General features: G+C 42.0%; 1 protein-coding gene across 2 annotated transcripts in view; it reads left to right on the forward strand.

Moving 5' to 3' along the window:
- The first annotated feature begins 10642 nt into the window (after window positions 1-10642).
- GIPC2 (GIPC PDZ domain containing family member 2) overlaps window positions 10643-21907 on the forward strand; it is an 89642-nt gene continuing 78377 nt past the window's right edge. For both annotated transcript variants that reach the window (XM_007191790.3, XM_007191789.2), the window contains exon 1: window positions 10643-10945. In XM_007191790.3, coding sequence (XP_007191852.2) covers window positions 10706-10945 — 240 coding nt within the window. In that variant the 5' untranslated portion in view covers window positions 10643-10705. The remainder of the gene's footprint in view (window positions 10946-21907) is intronic.

A 21907-nucleotide genomic window follows, 5' to 3' on the forward strand; every position in this document is an offset into this window, starting at 1 on the left:
GGGCAGGTGACCTGGGGAGGAGAATGAAGTCAGGGTAGGCACATGTGTGAGATGTGGGGCAAGAGTACACATGGAGGCCCAGTTATCATATCTTAACTACTGAAAACTAATTGCTTAAAAACAAACTGTCAAATAATATATGTTCTAGCCTCCTATTTTGACCAATATATTTTAATAATGATCTGAAAGGCCAGGTTCAAAATTTGAGGTCTCCAGATCATCAGAGTTACACAGAGGAATGTAGGGACATGGGGAGAAACAGGTCTCTGCCTGAAGCCTACCTCATTCTTTTCCCACCCAGCTCTGCTCTGTGCTCCCCCCCTTCCCCCCCTTCTTATTGTGGCAAAGAGCTGCTCCTGGGCCACCTGCCAGGCATACGGTTGTGCACATCAGGTGCTGACCTGCCTTGACCCTGGGAAAGCCTATGCAATTTTTGGAACCAGACTTGGGGCCACTTGAGCAGGGAAACTCAGGATCCTGTGTATCCAGAGCATGGTCTAGAAGGGAGGGCATGAGTTCTGGGTGACCATGCCCCTTGACCCTGTGGACTCCATATCTTGTAGGATTTTGTGCAGCTGAAGGAGGACTGGAGTAGGTGCTCCCTTTGCTCAGGTCTAAGGGTAGTATTAGGTCAGGCTATTCATTTCCCTAGCTTTCCTTCTAGATTGCCTTTGGCTACATGTTTCTTTCAAGCAAATGTCACAGCTCCTCTTAAGGTGATTCTCTCTACAGAATTTCCTAATTCCTCATTTCTTTGGACTTGGGAATAGCAAGGGCCTTGGGGTACTATACTCTATGTCATGAGTATACCCTGACCGCTACCTGTCCTTCCTTTTATTAAACCATCACCGTATATTCTTAATTTGAGTGTACCATCTATTTCCTTCTGTTACTATGGCTGATACAGCTGGTCCCTCAAGTGAGATTTTCTTTTCTTCCAGTTTTATTGAGATATAAACGACATATAGCACCCTTAAGTGAGATTTTACAGTAAAGGTGAACTTGATGTAGGCCTTAAGGGAAACTTCCACTCTCTAGGCAAAGAAAAATAGGATTTAGAAATTAAAGGGAATTGAAAGGCTACAGAGGGCTTCCCTGGTGGCACAGTGGTTAAGAATCTGCCTGCCAATGCAGGGGACATGGGTTTGAGCCCTGGTCCAGGAAGATCCCACATGCTGTGGAGCAACTAAGCCCGTGCGCCACAAGTACTGAAGCCGCGTGCGTAGTGCCCGTGCTCCGCAGCAAGAGAAGCCACCGCAATGAGAAGCCTGCGCACCGCAACAAAGAGTGGCCCCCGCTTGCCACAACTAGAGAAAGCCCAAGTGCAGCAACGAAGACCCAACACAGCCAAACTAAATGATAATAAAAAAAAGAAATTAAAAAAAAAAGAAAGAAGGGCTATAGAATTCAAACTTCCCGCCCTATGCCAATATTTTGCCCTGTTTATTTGATACAGCTTAAAGGGATTCTTATCTTTGAAGTTTTTCTTAATTTCACACCCTATTGTGTTCCCTTGTACTAATCCCTCATACATCACATGTAGATATTGATAATGTATCTGCCATATACCCTAAGATGACTCACTTCTCTTCTTACTTTTCTTTAATCAAATTTCAGTAAGCTTTTTACTCATGCAGTATATTGTGACATTATTTCACTTGACGGGAATACATTATTTATAGTACTTACTAGGTTTTCTCTAATCTTTTCTCATTAGCTCAAGACAAGATAATGCTATTTGGTGCTATAACAACCATAAGTACAAAGGTAAGTTCAAGCCTTGAGATCCTGTAGCTATTCCATTTTGAGGGAGTGTGAACCAGACTAGGAATCATAATATGTTTATATTAATTTCTTAAGTTATAGAAATATAAACACAAAAAATGTTAAGTTATCCTAAGGAATTAATAGACTCTCTTCGTCTCCCCCTGTAATTCTGCTAACCTTAATTAGAAAAACATGGATCTTCAGGACCGAATTGATATGAGAGGTGAGGGAAAATAAAAAAGCTTGGTATGATGACTCAAATATGTCTGGTCTGGGCCACTGAGTATGTGATCCTGTTTACTGAAATCAGGAGAAAAAAAAAAGATATTTTTCAGGAGAAAGGATGAACTTGTACAATCTCAATTTTAGCTTCCTACAGTACATTCCCTTTCTGGTAGATGGAGCTGTAGATACAAATTTGGAGGTCAACAACATCTGCTGAAACCAGAAGAATAGATGTGGTCATTCAGGGAGAGCATGTAGGGTAAGAAGACAAGATGGCCAAGGAAAAATGCCTTCCTTGCAGAACAAAGTTCCTGCAGAGTAGCAGTTAGCAAAGATGGGGAGAGTTAAGGAAGTGTCAACTAATGAAGGTTGATTGCCATTCGGCTCTACAAGGATTGAGTTATTAGCCACTGCAGCTGCTGGACTTTAGCATCCTGAAAGGAGGCCAGGGGAGAGATCAGGAGTGAGGTACTCTGTGCTCTGGGAAAACTGGCAGAATAGGCTTTCAGATAGTTAGATATTTTCAGGAGAATTTTCTATGAACCTGGATTCTTGCATCTTCCCATAGTTGGAAAAGCACCAAAACCGTTAATGAAGATATCTGTTCCTCATGACTAGCAGCAACCTTCTACTGAGATGTGTGCTTAATTGCATGTACCCCCTTTGCCAAAATCACATAGATACTGACCTTCCCCATTACCTTTTCTGAGCAGTTACTCAGAGCTTTCCAAGAGGCTGTCTCCTGGGCTGTAGTCCTCAGTAAGTCCCCCAGTAAAACTGAAACTCAGAGCTCTCATTTTGTGTGTTTTTATTTCAGTTGACAGTTTTGGTGACCACTAAGGGACTCAGAGCAGACTTCTCTCCTTTGCCTGAACTTTATGTGGATCTGGATCCTTGGTACCAGAAAGGCCCCTTGTGCTTGTCTGCCTCCTTGGTGAGCCCAGACGAATTTGAGTAAGCCTCTTCTGGTTCTCGGCTCTCCCAATTGTTGGCTGATGAGCCTAAGTTTTGTTTAGTGGTATATAACAGGTACCTGGCTCTCCAGTTGAAAGATACAGGGATTTGCTCAGTTGAAAGACACTGAGTGGTCTGGACTGGGTGATTAGGTGGGAGGCTGGCCTAACACCGTTCCTAAAAGAGGGACATTAGAAAGCCAGCCTCCAGCCAAAGCAATCTTGAGGGAAAAAAACGGAGCTGGAGGAATCAGACTCCCTGACTTCAGACTATGCTACAAAGCTACAGTAATCAAGACAATATGGTACTGGCACAAAAAACAGAAATATAGACCAATGGAACAGGATAGAAAGCCCAGAGATAAACCCACACACCTATGGTCAACTAATCTATGACAAAGGAGGCAAGGATATGGAGAAAAGACAGTCTCTTCAATAAGTGGTGCTGGGAAAACTGGACAGCTGCATGTAAAAGAATGAAATTAGAACACTCCCTAACACCATACACAAAAATAAACTCAAAATGGATTACAGACCTAAATGTAAGACCAGACACTATAAAACTCTTAGAGGAAAACATAGGAAGAACACTCTTTGACATAAATCACAGCAAGATCTTTTTTGACCCACCTCCTAGAGAAATGGAAATAAAAACAAAAATAAACAAATGGGACCTAATGAAACTTAAAAGCTTTTGCACAGCAAAGAAAACAATAAACAAAACAAAAAGACAACCCTCAGAATGGGGGAAAATATTTGCAAACGAATCAACGGACAAAGGATTAATCTCCAAAATATATAAACAGCTCATGCAGCTCAATATTAAAAAAGCAGACAACCCAATCCAAAAATGGGCAGAAGACCTAAATAGACATCTCTTTGAAGAAGACATACAGATGACCAAGAGGCAAATGAAAAGCTTCTCAATGTCACTAATTAATAGAGAAATGCAAATCAAAACTACAATGAGGTATCACCTCACACTGGTTTGAATGGGCATCATCAGAAAATTTACAAACAACAAATGCTAGAGAGGGTGTGGAGAAAAGGGAACCCTCTTGCACTGTTGGTGGGAATGTAAATTGATACAGCCACTATGGAGAACAGTATGGAGGTTCCTTAAAAAAACTAAAAATAGAATTATCATAAGACCCAGCAATCCCACTACTGGGCATATACCCTGAGAAAACCATAATTCAAAAAGACACATGCACTCCAATATTCATTGCAGCACTATTTACAATAGCCAGGTCATGGAAGCAACCTAAATGCCCATCTACAAACGAATGGATAAAGAAGATGTAGTACATATATACAATGGAATATTACTCAGCCTTAAAAAGGAACATAATTGGGTCATTTGTAGAGACGTGGATGGACCTAGAGACTGTCATACAGAGTGAAGTAAGTCAGAAAGAGAAAAACAAATATCATATATTAATGCATATATGTGGAATCTAGAAAAATGATACCGATGAACAGGTTTGCAAGGCAGAAATAGAGACACAGATGTAGAGAACAAACATATGGACACCAAGAGGGGAAAGCAGGGGCAGGGGTGGTGGTGGTGGGATGAACTGGGAGATTGGGATTGACATATATATACTAATATGTATAAAATAGATAACTAAGAAGAACCTGCTGTATAAAATAAATAAATAAAATAAAATTAAAAAAAAAAAAAAAGAAAGCCAGCCTCCAAATAACACCCAAGCCAGGTTATGTACATACAAAACTTATACTTACAAGCACCAACTTAATTGGGAATTAAAGGAAATCTTGCCTCCAAAATGGCCAAGATGGGGCTCTTTCATTGCATATGCAGTTAAGTTCAAGAAAGCCAACTTGATAAAATATCCTTTCAGAATTCTGATCCTAAGGGAAAGTCCTTCTAGGAGAAGCTTGCATTTCTCTCTCTGTGTCTTGAGATGTAAATGTTCTAATAGGGGGCTTAGAAATTCATGTCTTATCTAGACCATCTTCAATTCCTGAGACTGAGAAAAAAAAGGGGGAGAGGGAAAGGCCTTTTTAAACTCAAACGAGTAAACTTAACTTATTCCAGTTGTTACTTTTGAACTAGTGAGTTTTATATTGTAACACGTGATTCATGACTAAGTTTTAAAATCAAACTGTGAGATCTCTCTGTGTCTATACGGATATATGTATGGCTGTGTGTATGTTAGAGATATGATATGTCTCTACCTCCAGATGGTATTACCAAAATTAATTTGCAAATGAGTTCTATTTAATTGACTTAAAGGAACTTAAGTGCTTATATAAATTTTCAGAAATATAAAAGAAACTAACCCAAATGAATTTCAGGTTCATGTGAACTGGGAAATATTCAGTATTAAATTAATATTTGGTATTAAATTTAGTTTAATGAATACAGACATGTCTTTAGAGTCATCAACATTAAGTGTAATAGTATGATTGTACCTAGGTTTACTAGAAGTCAAATAAGATCTTACTATATCTGGTGAAAAGTTTGTCAGCTTTACCAAAGTTTGTCAGCTTTTTTATTTATTTACCAAGAAAAATAACTTGGTATGGTGAAGTTTTTTATAAGTAAATTAAATGTAAATGAGATAAGAACCTTTAGGTAAACTCTTTAGGAATAATTATGTTTTAGGAATGTCTACCTAAAAATAGTCTCTCCAGATTTTGCTAACTTGAAACTTTACAGTTTTGCTAAATTAAGTTAAATGATGGAAGTTTATTGACTATCTAGGTCATTTCCAAATAAAATAAGATACTGAAACATTAATTACTGAACACTGGCTTTCTTTTACAGAGAAACTAAAGATATTTAAGGACTATTAATAAATATGTTTGGTGCCACACTGAGACATTTTCTATAAGAAAGCATGTTTTTAGACATTATAAATAGTGTTTATAAGTTTGCCAATTTACAGAATGGTAATGTAAAATTTCCTAAGTGCTTACTTTGTTTTCACTAGAAATTAAGATTTTTAAGAGTTGAGAATTCTAATTAAATTATGTACTTAAAGCTAATAGAAATAATAAGGGAAACATTTCACTCTGCAAGGAAAGTAAGAGCTGTGTTTTCAGTAAAAGAAGATATGAGGAATGGAAATGCATTTTGTTAAGGGAAAATAAAGTAATTTTGTCTTAAAGCTGGTTATTTCTGAATAAGAAAGAAAATAAGGGACAAATTAATATGGATATAGCCAAGTTGTGGAAGGTTCCTGGGGAAGAAATAAAAACAGAATCCTTAGAAAGGAATCCTATGTGTGGTCAGGACTGACTTAGATTAGAATGAATTTAATTGAGTAGATACATTTTAAGATTAAAGGTAAAGTGGTGCAAAACTTGAATTTGGTTTTCTCTCTCTGTGAAGAAAACAAAGTTCTCTTAGAATGTTGATCTGCTTTCGATAACAGATTGTAAAGTTTCTTTCTCTTTTTATTTATTTATTTATTTTTGGCTGCATTGGGCCTTCGTTGCTGTGCATGAGCTTTCTCTAGTTGCAGCCAGTGGAGGGTACTCTTCGTTGCGGTGCATGGGCTTCTCATTGTGGTGGCTTCTCTTGTCGCGGAGCACAGGCTCTAGGCGTACAGGCTTCAGTAGTTGCAGCACATGGGCTCAGTAGGTGCAGCGCATGGGCTCAGTAGTTGTGGCACACGGGCTTAGCTGCTCTGCAGCATGTGGGATCTTCCTGGACCAGGGCTCGAACCCATGTCCCCGGCATTGGCAGGCAGATTCTTTTTTTTTTTTTAATTTTTTTTTTTTATAGCTACTTTATTTATTTATTTATTTATTTATTTATGGCTGTGTTGGGTCTTCGGTTCGTGCGAGGGCTTTCTCCGGTTACGGCAAGTGGGGGCCACTCTTCATCGCGGTGCGGGGACCGCTCTTCATCGCGGTGCGCGGGCCTCTCACCATCGCGGCCCCTCCCGTCGCGGGGCACAGGCTCCAGACGCGCAGGCTCAGCAGTTGTGGCTCACGGGCCCAGCCGCTCCGTGGCATGTGGGATCCTCCCAGACCAGGGCTCGAACCCGCGTCCCCTGCATTAGCAGGCAGATTCTCAACCACTGGCAGGCAGATTCTTAACCACTGTGCTTCCAGGGAAGTCCCTCTTTACCTTTTAAGTAATGTATTATAACTTTCTGAATTTGCCTTTGAAATCTTTCTTTCTTTCTTTAATTTCAATTTACTAATTAATTTTTTTGGCTGCGCTGCATGGCATGGCAATCTTAGGGATTGAGCCCATGCCCCCTGCAGTGGAAGTGTAGAGGCTTACTGGACTGCCAGGGAAAGCCTGCCTTTTTTTTTTAAAAAAATAATTTTATTTAATTAATTAATTAATTTATCTTTTGGCCTCACCACACAGCATGTGGTATCTTAGTTCCCCGATCAGGGATTGAACCCGTGCCCCCTGCATTGACACTGCAGAGTCTTAACCACTGGACCTCCATGGAAGTCCAAAAAGAGGTATTAAATTAATTAGGTTTATTTGGTATGTTAAATTACATGGGAAGCATTGTTAAATGAGTGATAAACCTTCCTATGTTATATTGTAGGGGTAAATATTATTAATATAGGTGTTCTAGAAATTATATGGAATTCCTAAAAATCTGGTGTGTCCTGGCAAAATGTTATCAGTCATAATTCTAGTTATCTTAAAATGTTGTATGTCACAGCAGTAACCAAGCTTCTTTGTCAATTGCATTGAAATAAGATCTTTAACTATGCCTTTTAAAATCTTTTGTCATTTATAGACAGTTATTGTTGTATTGATGTTTTTCCAAAAAAATAAAGCTTCATCTTCAAGATTCATAGAAAGGACTGTTTGACAAGTACAGGTTTCTGATAAATTTCAGATCATACAGCTGAACTGGGTAAGGAATTAAAGAATTTTAATGGAAACCCTGATGGCTTCATGAAACTGTTAACAAGAGATCAAGGATTAGTTACATAGGACTGAGTGAACTGCTGAATATGGTTATAATTTTTATGTTTTTAAACATTTTTTGTCTGAAATGTTACTGCCTTTTACTCTGTGTTTTCCAGATATAAGGAAACATTTCCCCTTAAGCTAATTATGGCTTACAGCAATTTGGTAAATTATATCCTTGTAAGCAGAATTGAAACTTTTATCTTTTCTCTCTACCTCATCCCTCCAGAAATTGGAAACTCTTAGGTTCCCAGCAGACTTATCAGGTGAATAATGAAGGCCACCTCCTGACAAGTGCAGGAATCTTAAGGTATCTTGGAAGCTTCAAGAAGAGAGGAATTCATTCAAATTTGTTGATATCACAGGTGGAATTGAGTTATTAGCCACTGCAGCTGCTGACATTGAACACACCCTGAAAGGAGTTCAGGACAGAGATTAGGAATAAGACTCTGGGAAAACTGGTAGAACAAAGCTTCAAATAGTTAAATATTTTCAGAAGAAATTTTTTATAAACCTGGATTCTTGTGCCTTCCCATACTTAGAAAAGCACCAAAACCATTTATGAAAATATCTGTTCCTCATGACTAGCAGCAACCTTCTACTGAGATGTGTGCTTGGGTGCATGTACCCCCTTTGCCAAAACCATGTAGATACTGACCTTCCTCTTACCTCTTCTGAGCAGTTCCTCAGAGCTATCTGAGATGTTGTCTCTTGGGCTATAGTCCTCAATAAATCTCCAAATAAAACTGAAACTCAGAACTCTCACGTTGTACGCTTTTATTTCAGTAGAAGCCAAAACAGAGGTGTGATTTAAGAATAAGATGGTCAATGAAGTCAGATATTCCAAAAGGTGAAGTAAGACTGAAAAATGTTAATCATATCTGATGATTAACTGCTGACCATAGTAAGAGCAACTTCAGTGAAGTGTGAGGGCAAAGTCTGATCACAGTGAGTCTAAGAGCAAAGGGGGAATTGAGGAAATGTAGTGAATTCAAGACTGTTTTGCTTTGTTGTGAAAATGCAGGGGTGACTGCAGGGGCCGAGGGGTGGAGGACTTGAAACCAATGTTGAAGATTTGGGCTTTTGACCATCAGTGGATGGTACCAGGTGGCGAGTTGAAAGACAAGAGTCAACAGGTAGCTTAAACATAGAGATCCTCAAGGAATGAAGAGATCAGCTCAAGTGTCAAATAAAAGAAGAGATTTCTTCAGAGTTTGGAGAAGGGAGGTGGGTTGGAATTACAGACAAGGGGTGGGGAATTGAGGGAGTTCAGGAGTCACACTGAGTGGCCTCAATTTCCTCTGTAGAGTAAGAGACAGGGTTTTCTACAGAGACCAAGGAGGGCAGAGGTGGAGCAAATCACCTTGGGGGAGTGCTGAACGTTTGGGAGAGAAAGATGCCCAGGAAAAAGTAAAAAGGATTACTGAGAGTTGCTGAGGGCTTGGCTGAGGGTGTTTAACTATGAATTCAATGTGGCACTAATCTCAAAACTTCTCCTTCCAATTCTGCCTTGCAGGGTGTAAGGTACAGAGAAGAAAGACGGAGATTGACTTCCACTTAAATTCCTATTCCCAATGGCCCAGACATACAGTTACGAAGGCATGTGGCCCAGTCGTCTGTGAGTACCTACCAAACGTTTATGACCATCACCAGAAGGGCCAGCATGTTTGTATTCTAAGATGTGTTGTTCTGTAGAATCAGAATCCTAAGGCTTTTATAGAAATTGAGTCATTTAAAAACAAAATTTATTTATTTAGTATTTATTTTTGGCTGTGTTGGGTCTTCGTTGCTGCGCGCAGGCTTTCTCTAGCGGGGGCCATGCTTCATTGCAGTGCAAAGGCCTCTCATTGTGGTGGCTTCTATAGTTGCAGAGCACAGGCTCCAGGGGTGCGGGCTTCAGTAGTCGTGGCACGTGGGTTCAGTAGTTGTGGCCTGCGAGCTCTAGAGCGCAGTCTCAGTAGTTGTGGCGCAAGGGCTTAGTTGCTCCACAGCATGTGGGATCCTCCCAGACCAGGGCTCGAACCCGTGTCCCCTGCATTGGCAGGCGGATTCCTAACCACCGCGCCGCCAGGGAAATCCTTAGAAACTGAGCCATTTTTAAAGGAGGGGAAAGAAGCCAGGAGATGAGAGGAGGGAGTGGGTTATCGACGGAAGAACATGCACAACCTAAAAGTTTTGAGTTAAGTTTCATTCGGGGACCTTACTGAGGACTGTAGCGGAGGAGAGCCTCTCAGATAGCTCCGAGGAACTGCTCAGAAGAGGTAAGGGAGAAGCCAGGATATATGAGTGTTTTTGTCGGATAAAAACGTGTTATGGAACATGAAAAGATGACTGCTAATCACAAAGGACAGACATCTCAAGTTAATGATTGTAGTGCTTTTCTATGTAGGGGAAGATGCAAGAGTCTGAGTTCACTGAAATGATTCCTTAGATATGCATCTTAACTATCTAGGGCCAGTATCCAAATCACAGAATGCTTTCTTGTTTTCTCCATCCTGAATTCCCCTCAGGGCACACCATCCGGGGCAGCTGCGATGGTTGATGGCTTGATCCTTGTAGAACTGGAATGGCAGGCAACATTCCCCTTCCTCAGGGTCCAACTTTTCTTCTCCCTGATCCATCCGGAGGGCAGGTGGCTGCTCGGCCGGTTGCAGGTGCGACTCCTCTCGGTGGAGGAGGGCCCTGAGCAGGCGGGGCCAGGCGGGAGCGCCTCTGCCATTGGTCCAGCCCAGGCTGCACCTGCCCGGAGCCGGCAGGCCCTTAGCACAAAGTCCGGGGGCCCAGGCCAAGGAGGCAGCAGTCCGTGGCAGCGCAGGTGGGTCCCCGCCCTCGGCCAGGCAAGATGCCCCTGGGGCTGCGGAGAAAAAAGAAATTCACTACCAAGGAGACCTCCCGGCTGGTGGAGGGCGAGCAGACGAATGCGGCAGGCGCCAGCCTCCCCAGCCTCCCGGCGCCCACCTGCAAGCTGGTTTTCCACACGCAGCTGGCCCACGGCAGCGCCACGGGCAGAGTGGAGAACTTCTCCAGCATCCAGGAGCTCTACGCCAAGATCGCGGGCGTGTTTGAGATTTCGCCGTCGGAGGTAAGCGCCGGGTGCTGGGGCTCAGCCTCTCGCTGCCTCTCGCCGCTTCTCCCACCGCCCCGCGCAGGCTTAAATTGGCTCCGGCTGGTTGAGCTGCGCTTCCCGGATCCCGACGTTCGAAGCGGGGTGGGGTCCGCGGCTGCGAGCGCCCCAGGGGGAGCGAGAGGGCCTTACAGGGAAGGGAAGAGGTAAGTCCCAGGACTGGGAAAAGGTTAGTCCCAGGACTGGAGAAAGTCACATTCTCCAGGCTCGATCTGGCCTCTGGGAAACCCGGGACGACCTTTCTTCCTCTTGCAAATGAGCATGCTCTAGTAACCCGAGATCCAGCAGCTTCTGCGCCTTCCCAGCGTCGAGATCTGGCTCGGCAAATTAACACCCTTCACTTTGTCTGGACTTTGCCCTCCTGCTTCCTCTGCAGGGGTGAGAGGGCCACGCTGAGCATCTCCGGGATTGGCGGGCTAGGGGGTGCCTTCCGGGTGATACCAAACCAAGCCCCATTTTGACCCGCATATGTCATGTCACATGTCATCAACACTTTGGTATTTCCGGGAAGCTTATTATTCCAAGGGCGGATAACTAAGACAGTTATACTAAACTACGCAGGACTAGTTGACAAAAATTTCAGAGGGGAAAGCCCCTCTAAATTTTACCCCATATCCTTGAAAAGGGACTGAAATTTGCTTTTATTAGATCGATAGCATGTGTGCCAGGAACTGGAGTTTGTTATGGGGTGATTTCCAAAGCCCTAGTTTAGGCGGACATTTATGTGACCACTTTTATTTATACTTACCCAAGCTAACTGCAAATGCAGGTGTGAGAAAACAGTCCAAGAAAGTATTTTGTCCATATTTCAAGGAAAAGCACAAGATCTTGTTGCCCTGGACTCCTGGGAGTGCAGAGAGCTGCCTTTGAGTGGCACAGAGCAGCATTTGGCTATCTATTCTTTCATGTTGTTTATCAGGTCAGTTCAAGCGAAATTGAGGTCAAGACAAAATTCCAAGAGGAGATGAAAGAGATCTTGAAGCTAACCTTTTGTTCTTTCAGGGTTTCCAGGCACTGAGGGGGCAAATCACAGACCCATTCTATGAATTATTTAGATTGATATAGAGTATTAACGATAGTACTTCATGTTTGTATAGGACGTTTCAATTCAAAAAGCGCTCTTGCAGGAAAAATGTTATTTGATCTTCTCTAAGAGAGGTAGGTGGCAGACAGTTCATTGGGTAGTTTAGGACAGGATTTGGAGACTGATAAACCTCACTGTGGATCCAGGCTCTACCACTTACTAGCTGGGTGGCCTTGAACAAGTTTAACTTCTCTCAGTTTCAGCCATTTGTAAAATAGAGATAAGGACATCTACCTTGAAGGGTTATCCTAAAGACTGGAGTGCATGTGTAAACTTATCAGATTGCACTGGTGTATGGTCAGTGCTTTACAAATTGTAACTAATATCATTAATACCTAATATCATTAATACCTAACAGTTAAATGAGTGGGCTGAGGTACAATGTGTCTGGCCTTTGGCCAAGGTCACATAGCTAGCAACAAAAAAGCTGGGCCATTATTTTAAACTTGGATCTTCTTGTTTCTAAGCTAAGTGAGCTTGTTAGCATTCTTAACTGACAACTTTAAATATCTGTCCTGTAACCAGGGACTCCAGATTTATTTACTTTGCATTAAGTCTTCCTCATCATAATGTGATACTATTTTGAGTTCTAGATGCATGACTTTACTCAATCCACTTAATCCCTGAGAAGTATTATTATTCCTACTTCACAGATAGGAAACTAATGCTTTGAGGTTCAGAAAATTTTCAAAATTACATATAGTAAGTGGCAGAGTCTGTGTTTATTTAATTAATTAATTTATTTGGCCACGCTGTGCGGCATGTGATATCTTAGTTCCCCGACCAGGGATCAAACCCATGCCCCCTGCATTGGAAGTGCAGAGTCTTAACCACTGGACTACTAGGGAAGTCCCAGAGCCTGGGTTTAAACCCAGGTTTTTTCTTTCTGGCTCCAAATTCCATGAAGTTATATTGCTTCCCAAGTTTTACAGGGTGTCTCAGCAATAACTTGGCAACCATGTTCAGCACTTTAAGTTTGCAATGCGCTGACTTGCATTAAAATTTCAAGATAAACATTAGGTATTTTGATGTGCTTTATCAAAGTTCATAAATTTTTATAACCCTAGATATATATATTAGTATGTTTATGCATATAATCAACATTAATGCAGGTTTTCCATCTAGACTAAAAAGAGTTAAGTATATTCAGGATAAAGTATTGATCATCATAGTATATGTCAAAGTATCTCAATAGTTAACTTTTTTAATGAATGAATTTATTTTTTGGCTGTGTTTGGTCTTCGTTGCTGCACGTGGGCTTTCTCTAGTTGTGGCGAGCGGGGGCTACTCTTCGTTGCAGGGCGCGGGCTTCTCATTGCAGTGGCTTCTCTTGTTGCAGAGCATGAGCTCTAGGCGCACGGGCTTCAGTAGTTGTGGCACGTGGGCTCAGTGGTTGTGGCTCGCGGGCTCTATAGCGCGGGCTCAGTATTTGTGGCGCACGGGCTCAGTTGCTCCGCTGCATGTGGGATCTTCCTGGACCAGGGATTGAACCTGTGTCCCCTGCATTGGCAGGTGGATTCTTAACCACTGTGCCACCAGGGAAGTCCTCCATAGTTACTTTTGAAACGAGTAATTTATTAAAATAAAATGCACACTAGTGAGATCCCATTTCTCATCTCATTCCCCCAGCAAGAGGAACAGTGGTATAAACTTTTGAGATGTCAGTGGAGAAAAAACAGAAAGTTTCCCCCCTTTATATGACTATATCAGAAGTCCTGCCTTTTCTCTAGAGAGGTGGCTATGAGGATACAAATGGCACTGTATGAAGAGCTGTACTCTCTCTGCTAAGGAAAAGAGGGAAGGAGTTGGCCTGACCCGATGGCCGGGAGTCTGTAATGTGCCCCTGGCTGTGCGAGGCGTTTAAGGCTACAGGGTGGTCATTCCATCCTCACCATAGCACTGAGGCAAAGAGTCTCTCATTTTGCAGTTGAGCTACATGAGGCTCTGAGAAGTCAAGTAGCTTGCCCAGAGTCGCTGGACTCGTGTGGGGCGGAGTTGGGATTCGAATCAAGGTTTCCTGGTTCCAAGTTCATTACGTAGCAGCTGTGGGATTCTTGGTAACTGTATTCAGATTCCAAATACAAACCCGGCAAAACTTCTTTTTTAAACAAATGATCTTTTCAAGTAAAGCCTCAGACTCAACCACCAAAATACTTACTACCTCAAAAAGATGCTGTAGTGAAACTGATAATTATGGATTTCACCTATTTCCTGGTTCCTGAAGGAGGAAGTTAATGAAACCTATGAATCACTTGCAGGGTGCAGTCTGTAATCATTACCTTGAAACAGATGGCCAATTATGCAAAAATCCCTTACAGCTGATATCATTTTTCTAAACAGCTAAATGAGCAATTCAGCAAAAAGAAAAAAAGTAAATCTCATCTAAAAGAACAGTTAAGTCATAAATGCTGGGACACTTTTACAAAACATTTGATACCATCTTTTAAAATATTCAGGATTCAGGGACTTCCCTGGCGGTCAAGTGGTTAGCACTCCGCCCTTCCACTGCAGGGGGCATGGGTTGGATCCCTGGTCAGGGAACTAAACTCCCGCATGCCGTGCGCAGCGAAAAGAAAAATTTCAGGATTCATGTATGAGTTGATTACTAAACTCTTGAGCTGTAGTCATAAAATTTGTTGAAGGGGCCTTTTGAATATTTGACTACTGTAATTGTTTGACAAGTAGTTTGTGTCGTGACATATTTTCTTAATTCTCTATTATGTGGAAAGATAGTGGGGAAAGAGTGAATTTGAAAGAGTTTATTAAGAAATCACTTTTGTAGTTAGATACTTGTCCAGAAGCTGAAAACTCTTTATAGATTTCAGAAATTATTAACTTTGATTTGGTTACATTAGTTTGTATATGATGTAATACTAAGTATTCATTGAATGAATGGATCAAGCAAATACAGCCCCTTCTCAATACATAGAGCAGTCAAATAAAGCAGTGTACTGGGGAAGCAGAAGAGTCAATAATTGTGATTTTAATTTCAATCCATATGTTCAACATGCAATTATGCTATTTTTCTTAAAAACAAAACAAAACAACAAACCGTCTCTTGTCACCTGCCCCCATCTCTTATGCTATTACCCCATTTCTCCTTTATAGCAAAACTCAAAAGTTTCTGTCTCCAATGAGATATATTCTGCATCTCATCTCTCTGCTCAAGACTGATAGCTCCTCACCTCACTTAGAGTAAAAGCCAAAGTCCAATGATGCTTATAGGCCCTGTGGCCTCTCTAACATGCTTCAGCTAATTTGGCCTCCAGGCTGTTCCTTGAACTCTGGAGCCTTAGGGCTTTTGCACTGGCTGTCGCCTCTACCAGAACCTCTCCTTGGCAAAACGCTCTTTTTTTTTTTTTTTGGTTACGCCTTGTGGCTTTCAGGATCCTAGTTCCACGACCAGGTATTGAGCCTGTGCCCTCAGCAGTGAAAGCGCGAGTCCTAACCACTGGACCGCCAGGGAATTCCCAGAATGCTCTTCCTGAAGTTTGGTCTAATGTCACCTTCTCAGCGAGGCTGGTACTGATCATCCCATTTAAAATTACAGCACCCCCTAAAAACAAAACAAACAAACAAACAAACAACGAAAAGAAAAAACAAAACCCCCCAAATTATAGCACTCCCTATTCCCTTTTTATAAAAAATAAATTGATTTATTTATTTATTTTTGGCTGTGTTGGGTCTTCGTTGCTGCTTGGGGCTTTTCTCTAGTTACAGTGAGCCAGGGCTACTCTTTGTTGCGGTGCGTGGGCTTCTTATTGTGGTGGCTTCTCTTGTTGCTGAGCATGGGCTCTAGGCACGTGGGCTTCAGTAGTTGTGGCACGCGGGCTCAGTAGTTGTGGCTTGTGGGCTCTAGAGCGCAGGCTCAGTAGCTGTGGTGCATGGGCTCAGTTGCTTTGCGGCGTGTGGGATCTTCCCGGCCCAGGGCTCGAACCCGTGTCCCCTGTATTGGCAGGCGGATTCTTAACCACTGTGCTACCAGGGAAGTTCTTATCTCCCTGTCTTGATATAAATGACTGCTGCTCCTTTTACCAACCACAGTTTTAGCTTTGACAGTTTTCCCCACCTTGTAGATAGTTTTATTAAGATACTGAGTCATAGACTTGTCCCCACGTCCTGATAGCAAACCTGTGCTGTCCTAACATCACCTAACGCAAGCCCAAATCTTTTCTAATGCCCTATTACTCAGACCCTCCCCCACGGTTCTCCATGGTGTGCTGCCTCCCTTGTTGCAAGGAGCAGTTAACTAGAAATGAGAATTCCTGGTGGTTTTTGGCTGGAAGGCATTGACAGTTGTCACTGCTGGATTTTTACAATGCAGATTCTAAATGGTACCCTGAATATGGTTTCCCTGATTCCACCCATCCTCTATTTTTAAAAATAATTAATTAATTTATTTATTTTTGGCTCTGTTGGGTCTTCATTGCTGTGCACAGGCTTTCTCTAGTTGCCGCGAGCAAGGGCTACTCTTCATTGTGGTGCATGGCCTTTTCATTGCAGTGGCTTCTTTTGTTGTGGAGCATGGGCTGTAGGCATGCAGGCTTCAGTAATTGTGGCACGCAGGCTCAGTAGTTGTGGCTCGCAGGCTCTAGGGCGTAGTCTCAGTAGTTGTGGCTCACGGGCTTAGTTGTTCTGCGGCATGTGGGATCTTCCCGGACCAGGGATCAAACCTGTGTCCCCTGCATCGGCAGGCGGATTCTTAACCACTGCGCCACCAGGGAAGTCCCGCATCCTCTATTTTAATATTGATTCCCTGATCATACCAATCTCAAAAACCTACAAGGCTCCCTGTTACTTACTGTCATATTCCTTTTGGGCTATTAAAAAAATACCACCAACTTGGTAGCTTATAAACAAGAAAAACTTATTACTCACAGTTCTGGAGGCTGGGAAGTCCAAGATCAATGTGTCAGCATGGTTACCTCTGGTGAAGGCTCATTTCCTAGTCCATAGCTGGCACTTCTTTCTCTGTCCTCACCTGGTGGAAGGGACTAATGGTCTTTCTGGAGCCTCTATGATAAGGCACTAATCCCGTTTATGAGGTCTCCACCCTCATAATTTGAGCAATTCCCAAAGGCCCCACCCATTAACACTAGCATTTCAACATTTGAATTTTGGGGGAGGGGACATAAACATTCAGACCATAGCACTTACAAATAACCCCCACCAGCCAGACAACGTCTCCTAGTCCTGCCTGCCTCTTTAGTCCTGCCCCGTGCCTACTACTCCAGTCTCATCTCCTAACAATCCCCTTTTTATTCCAGAATGTTTAACTGTTTCATTCCTCTATGCCTTTTCTCATGATGTTCTCACTTCTTTGTTCTGATAGCTCCTACCCACCTCTCCAGTCTCAACTGTCACCTCCTCCAAGAAGCCTTCCTTGTGAATCTGCCAATCTAGATATGTTTAATACCCAGTACTGCATGATCTTAACATAACATTAGCACACTGAATTGAATTTAGTTACTTATCTCTTGCTGAGGGCTGGGAGGGTTTTTTCCCTTAAAAATCTCATTTCCAGGCTTGCTAGATGGCTTAGTTGCACCATAAAATTTTAATAAATAAAAGTAGATGGTGGATCCGGTAGGAGATGAAGCTGAAGATGTACGCAGTAGTGAGAATACAAATGTCCTTGAAGCTATATGGGTTCTATTCTGTAGGCAGTAAGAGTAACCCAAGTATTTTTCAGCAGAGGAATGACCCCTGACTGGTGTTTTATAAAGTTGAAACACAATCGACCATTCATTTGCTATGCTTCCTTTATAAAGTTTAGTTTAAGTTAAATAGGATGGTATTTTCTGGAATTGCGCGGTACCATCTGAGAAGTTCTAAATATACTACGATCATTATGTGTGCTTACTATCCCTCATGAGCATCAGCCTCTGTTTTCTATGAAAAGCTCAAGTAAAAAACAAAACAAAACAGCAAAACATCCCCCCTAGAACCGTGACTCATTTTGAGAAGTGGGAGGATAGTCTCACCAGCTGCCTTATAGACCTCATTGCTCTCAGGAAGATAAGAAATGGGTAAGAATGTTGATTTGTGTGCTGGAGATCCCCCAAAGTAGGTGTGTGAACAACTCTAGAATCAAGTCTGAACCCCTCCCCAAGCCTCTGCTACCTCATAGACAGATGGTGGCCCCTTTGCCGTCCCTCACCTACTCCCACCCCTCCAGCCATCCTGAGTGGACATGGGAGGCTCTTGCAGGTTGTAAGAGATGGAGACACTCAGGTTACCTTGGACAACGTGTATGTATGTATTTGTTAGGATGTACGGGGAGGTGAGGAAGCCCAGGATCGCCTCTGTAGCTGGGCAGTCAGGTTCCGTGGGCAGCTGGAACATCACTCATGCTGTCTGGGTGAAAGCAGTAACTTCAGACTCTGGAGAACCAAGAGCAAGTCCAGTTGCCCTTCACCTTCCCTCGCTACCTGTCTCCCTACTTCTTACTGTGTTCTTGACTGATTCCTTCCTTTTATCCTTTGACTTTGCTCCTTTAAGGCCCCTATTGCCTCCTCTCTGTCTTTTAGTTCTTTGCTTCTGTACTTTCTGTGCGCCCACTCTGTCTCAAACTTGAACTCCCTGAGAGTGAGTCTCTGTTGGTGAGTCAGGGTACAGGACAGGTGGGGCAGGCCCCTTTGGCCTGTGGGTCAGGGCTCGTCTCTGGTCCAGTGTGTAGATGGTACTAAGGCAGATGAACAGTGGATAAGGAGTCCTGTTGGAGAGGACAGTGGGCAGGACAGATAGTCTGAGACTTCTTGAATTAGGGATGTGGCAGACATCTTCCACGGCCTGTACAGAGCATGAAACTATTCTTGGTTCTCTGACATTTATCTATTGTTCTTCTCTTTACCTGGAAATCTTTCCCCTGTTCTTTCCTTGTTAATTCTTTTAAAGGATAAACTGAGGCATATTTAAATTGAGTATATTTGAGCAAAAATCGATTTGGGCAGTGGCAAACCAGAAGGGGTTAGGAGTGCTCAGCAGACAGGAGTTAGAGGCAAGGTTTTTATAGACGAGATGTGGAGGCAAAGCAAGGAAGTTATTTGATTGGCTCCAGCTTAAGTGGTTGCCTTATTTGGGAAAACCTACTTGGCTGTTTGTGATTGGTTGTCCTTTAGGTTTCTTAACTTTGAGACATTTGCTGGCCTAGGTTTTGGTTTGCTTACCTAGGCTGCCAAGTTCATTAGAACCCTCTCAGTCTAATGGCCTCCTTTTAAAATTAACAACTCCTACTCATGCTCAGGACTTGTGAGTCAGTACTCCCAAGAATGCAGGTTTCTGGGCCCCACTTCTACAGATTTGGGCTAGGGCCTGAAAAATGTGGTAATTTAACTTTTCCCTGGTGTCCCTAGGCAGCTGGTCTGTCATCTGTTGGCAGATATGTTTTTGGGAACCACTGGATTAAATGAGAAGTTCCAAGGTCTTTTCCAGTATGAACGGTCTTGAGAGCTTGTGCACTCAATTAAAAATATTGGAGTGTCATTTTTATGTAAAAAGTATTGAAATACATACAAATGTTACTAACTGCCTATCTCTTGGAGCTTACAATGTATAGGAGTGGTGGTAAGAGTAAACTAAGACATATGAGTAAACAAGTATGTATATGCTGATAATAAAAGGTGGAATATGAAGGATGCTGCCAGAGATACCAAATATGCAGGTAGGGATATGGTAGGCAGAGATCAAAGAAGAGTGAGATGGAATTTGATTGAGAAGATTGTGGCAGAGCCCCAAAAGTATTGAGCCATGTGTACCTTTACTGCTCAGTGTACATACCTAGCATGTAATTTTGATTCCACAAATGCAAAAACTAATTATACAGGAAAGTGTGGTAACAAACCAGAATAAAGAGAATGACTTCAAATCAAAGACTGTTTTTTAAAAAAAAAAATATTTATTTATTTATAAATATTTATTTATTTATTTGGTTGTGCTGGGTCTCAGTTGCGGCAGGCAGGCTCCTTAGTTGTGGCTCGAGGGCTCCTTAGTTGTGGCACGCATGTGGGATCTAGTTCCCTGACCAGGAATCGAACCCTGGCCCCCTGCATTGGGAGCGCAGAGTCCTAACCATTGTGCCACCAGGGAAGTCCCATATATATATTTTTTTTAATATTAATATTTATTTATTTATTTGGCTGTACTGGGTCTTAGTTGCGGTATCTGTTCTTTACAGTTGGTAGTAGCAGAAGCAAAGAAGTGGACCTAAGAAAAAAACACTGAAGCCTGGGGATGACAGAGTCACTGGGGTCCTTTCAGGATCACAGAGGGCCATCAGAATGTCCTTCATGCTAGGAGAGCTGATACTGTGTCTTTAATGGCAACGAGCCAATTTTTAGTAATTTCTAAGAAGTCTGTCTTCTGAGAAGGTTTCCTGTGCTTTTTTTGTTTCCCTGTGTTTCCTTATAATAAATTCCCATCACCTAAGGTAACCAAAGGTGTTCATTTTTTTATTGATGTATAGTTAATGTACAGGATTATGTTTCAGGTGTATAACATAGTGATGCACAATTTTTAAGTTATATTCCACTTATAGTTATTGTAAAATATTGGCTATATTCCTGATGTTGTACAATGTATCCTTGTAGATTATTTATTTTATATCTGGTAGTTTGTACCTCTTAGTTCCCTGTCCCACTCTTCCCCTCCCTCTTTCCCTCTCTCTACTGGTAACCACTAGTTTTTTCTCTATATCTGTGAGTCTGTTCATTTTTGTTATATTAACTAGTTTGTTGTACTTTTTTTAGAGTCCACATATAAGTGATATCATACAGTATTTGTCTTTTTCTGTCTGATTTATTTCACTTAGCTTAATACCCTCCAGGTCCATCCAGGTTGCTATAAGTGGCAAAATTTCATTTTTTATGGCTGAGTAGTATTCCATTGTGTGACTATACCACATCTTCCTTATCCATTCACCAGTTAATGGACACTTAGGTTGTTTCCATTTCTTGGCAGTTATAAATTATGTTGCTGTGAACATTGGGGTGCATCTAAAGCTGTTTCTTGAAACTATGTGTTCAGATAAAGTAACTAACTAATACCTTTGGGCTGGATACTTGCTGAGATAAAGAAAAGAGGAAGCCAACAAAGAGTGGATGACTGTCACTGTTTCTCTGGATTGGGATCTAAAAACTGCTTTTTTCTCACTGTCTTAGAAACTCTAGCCTTTCTGTTTGGGGTATGCTGAGTATTTTGAAGTTTTGGTGATTAAAATGTGGAGTGGGAAGTTGAAGCTTTGACATGACTAATACCAGGGAGGTCCTATGGCTTCTACAGATAAGTGAAAGGGAAGAAGGGACCTTAGACCTTGTCAGTGATAGAATATTTGCCTTTTAGGAACATATCTGACCCCCAGTTAGTAGTGGCTAACAGGCCCAAGATCCAGCATTCAGAAAGTGTATTTGCTATTGTATAAAAATCTCCCTGGAGATAATCAAACCACGTGTAGAGGAAGAGTTCCAACTTAAAAAAAGAAAGGCTAAAATCCAGGATCTACAGGTTTTTAAGTTACAGTGTTAACTTTAAGTGGTCTTAAAGGGATACACAGTAACAAGGTTGAGGAAATGATAATTCTGTATCCATTCCTGGAACAATTTACATATCCATATATTGCATTAAGTAGTAGTGTTTGTAGTAGTGTATGTGTGATTGGCATTAACAACATGTTCTTCATGATCCAGGGCCAGAATGTAACTTGAACCTCCTGAACCTTTTCACATTTGATACTAACAGTGTGTTCTGGGTGTAGTTAGGTATTAGGTACTGATGATGATTTGTTACTCCCTTCCTCCTTCTGTATTCTTTTTTTAAAATTCATTTACTTTTGGCTGTGC

The sequence above is a fragment of the Balaenoptera acutorostrata genome, chromosome 1 (assembly GCF_949987535.1).
Source record: "Balaenoptera acutorostrata chromosome 1, mBalAcu1.1, whole genome shotgun sequence".
In the NCBI taxonomy this organism is placed as follows: domain Eukaryota; kingdom Metazoa; phylum Chordata; class Mammalia; order Artiodactyla; family Balaenopteridae; genus Balaenoptera; species Balaenoptera acutorostrata.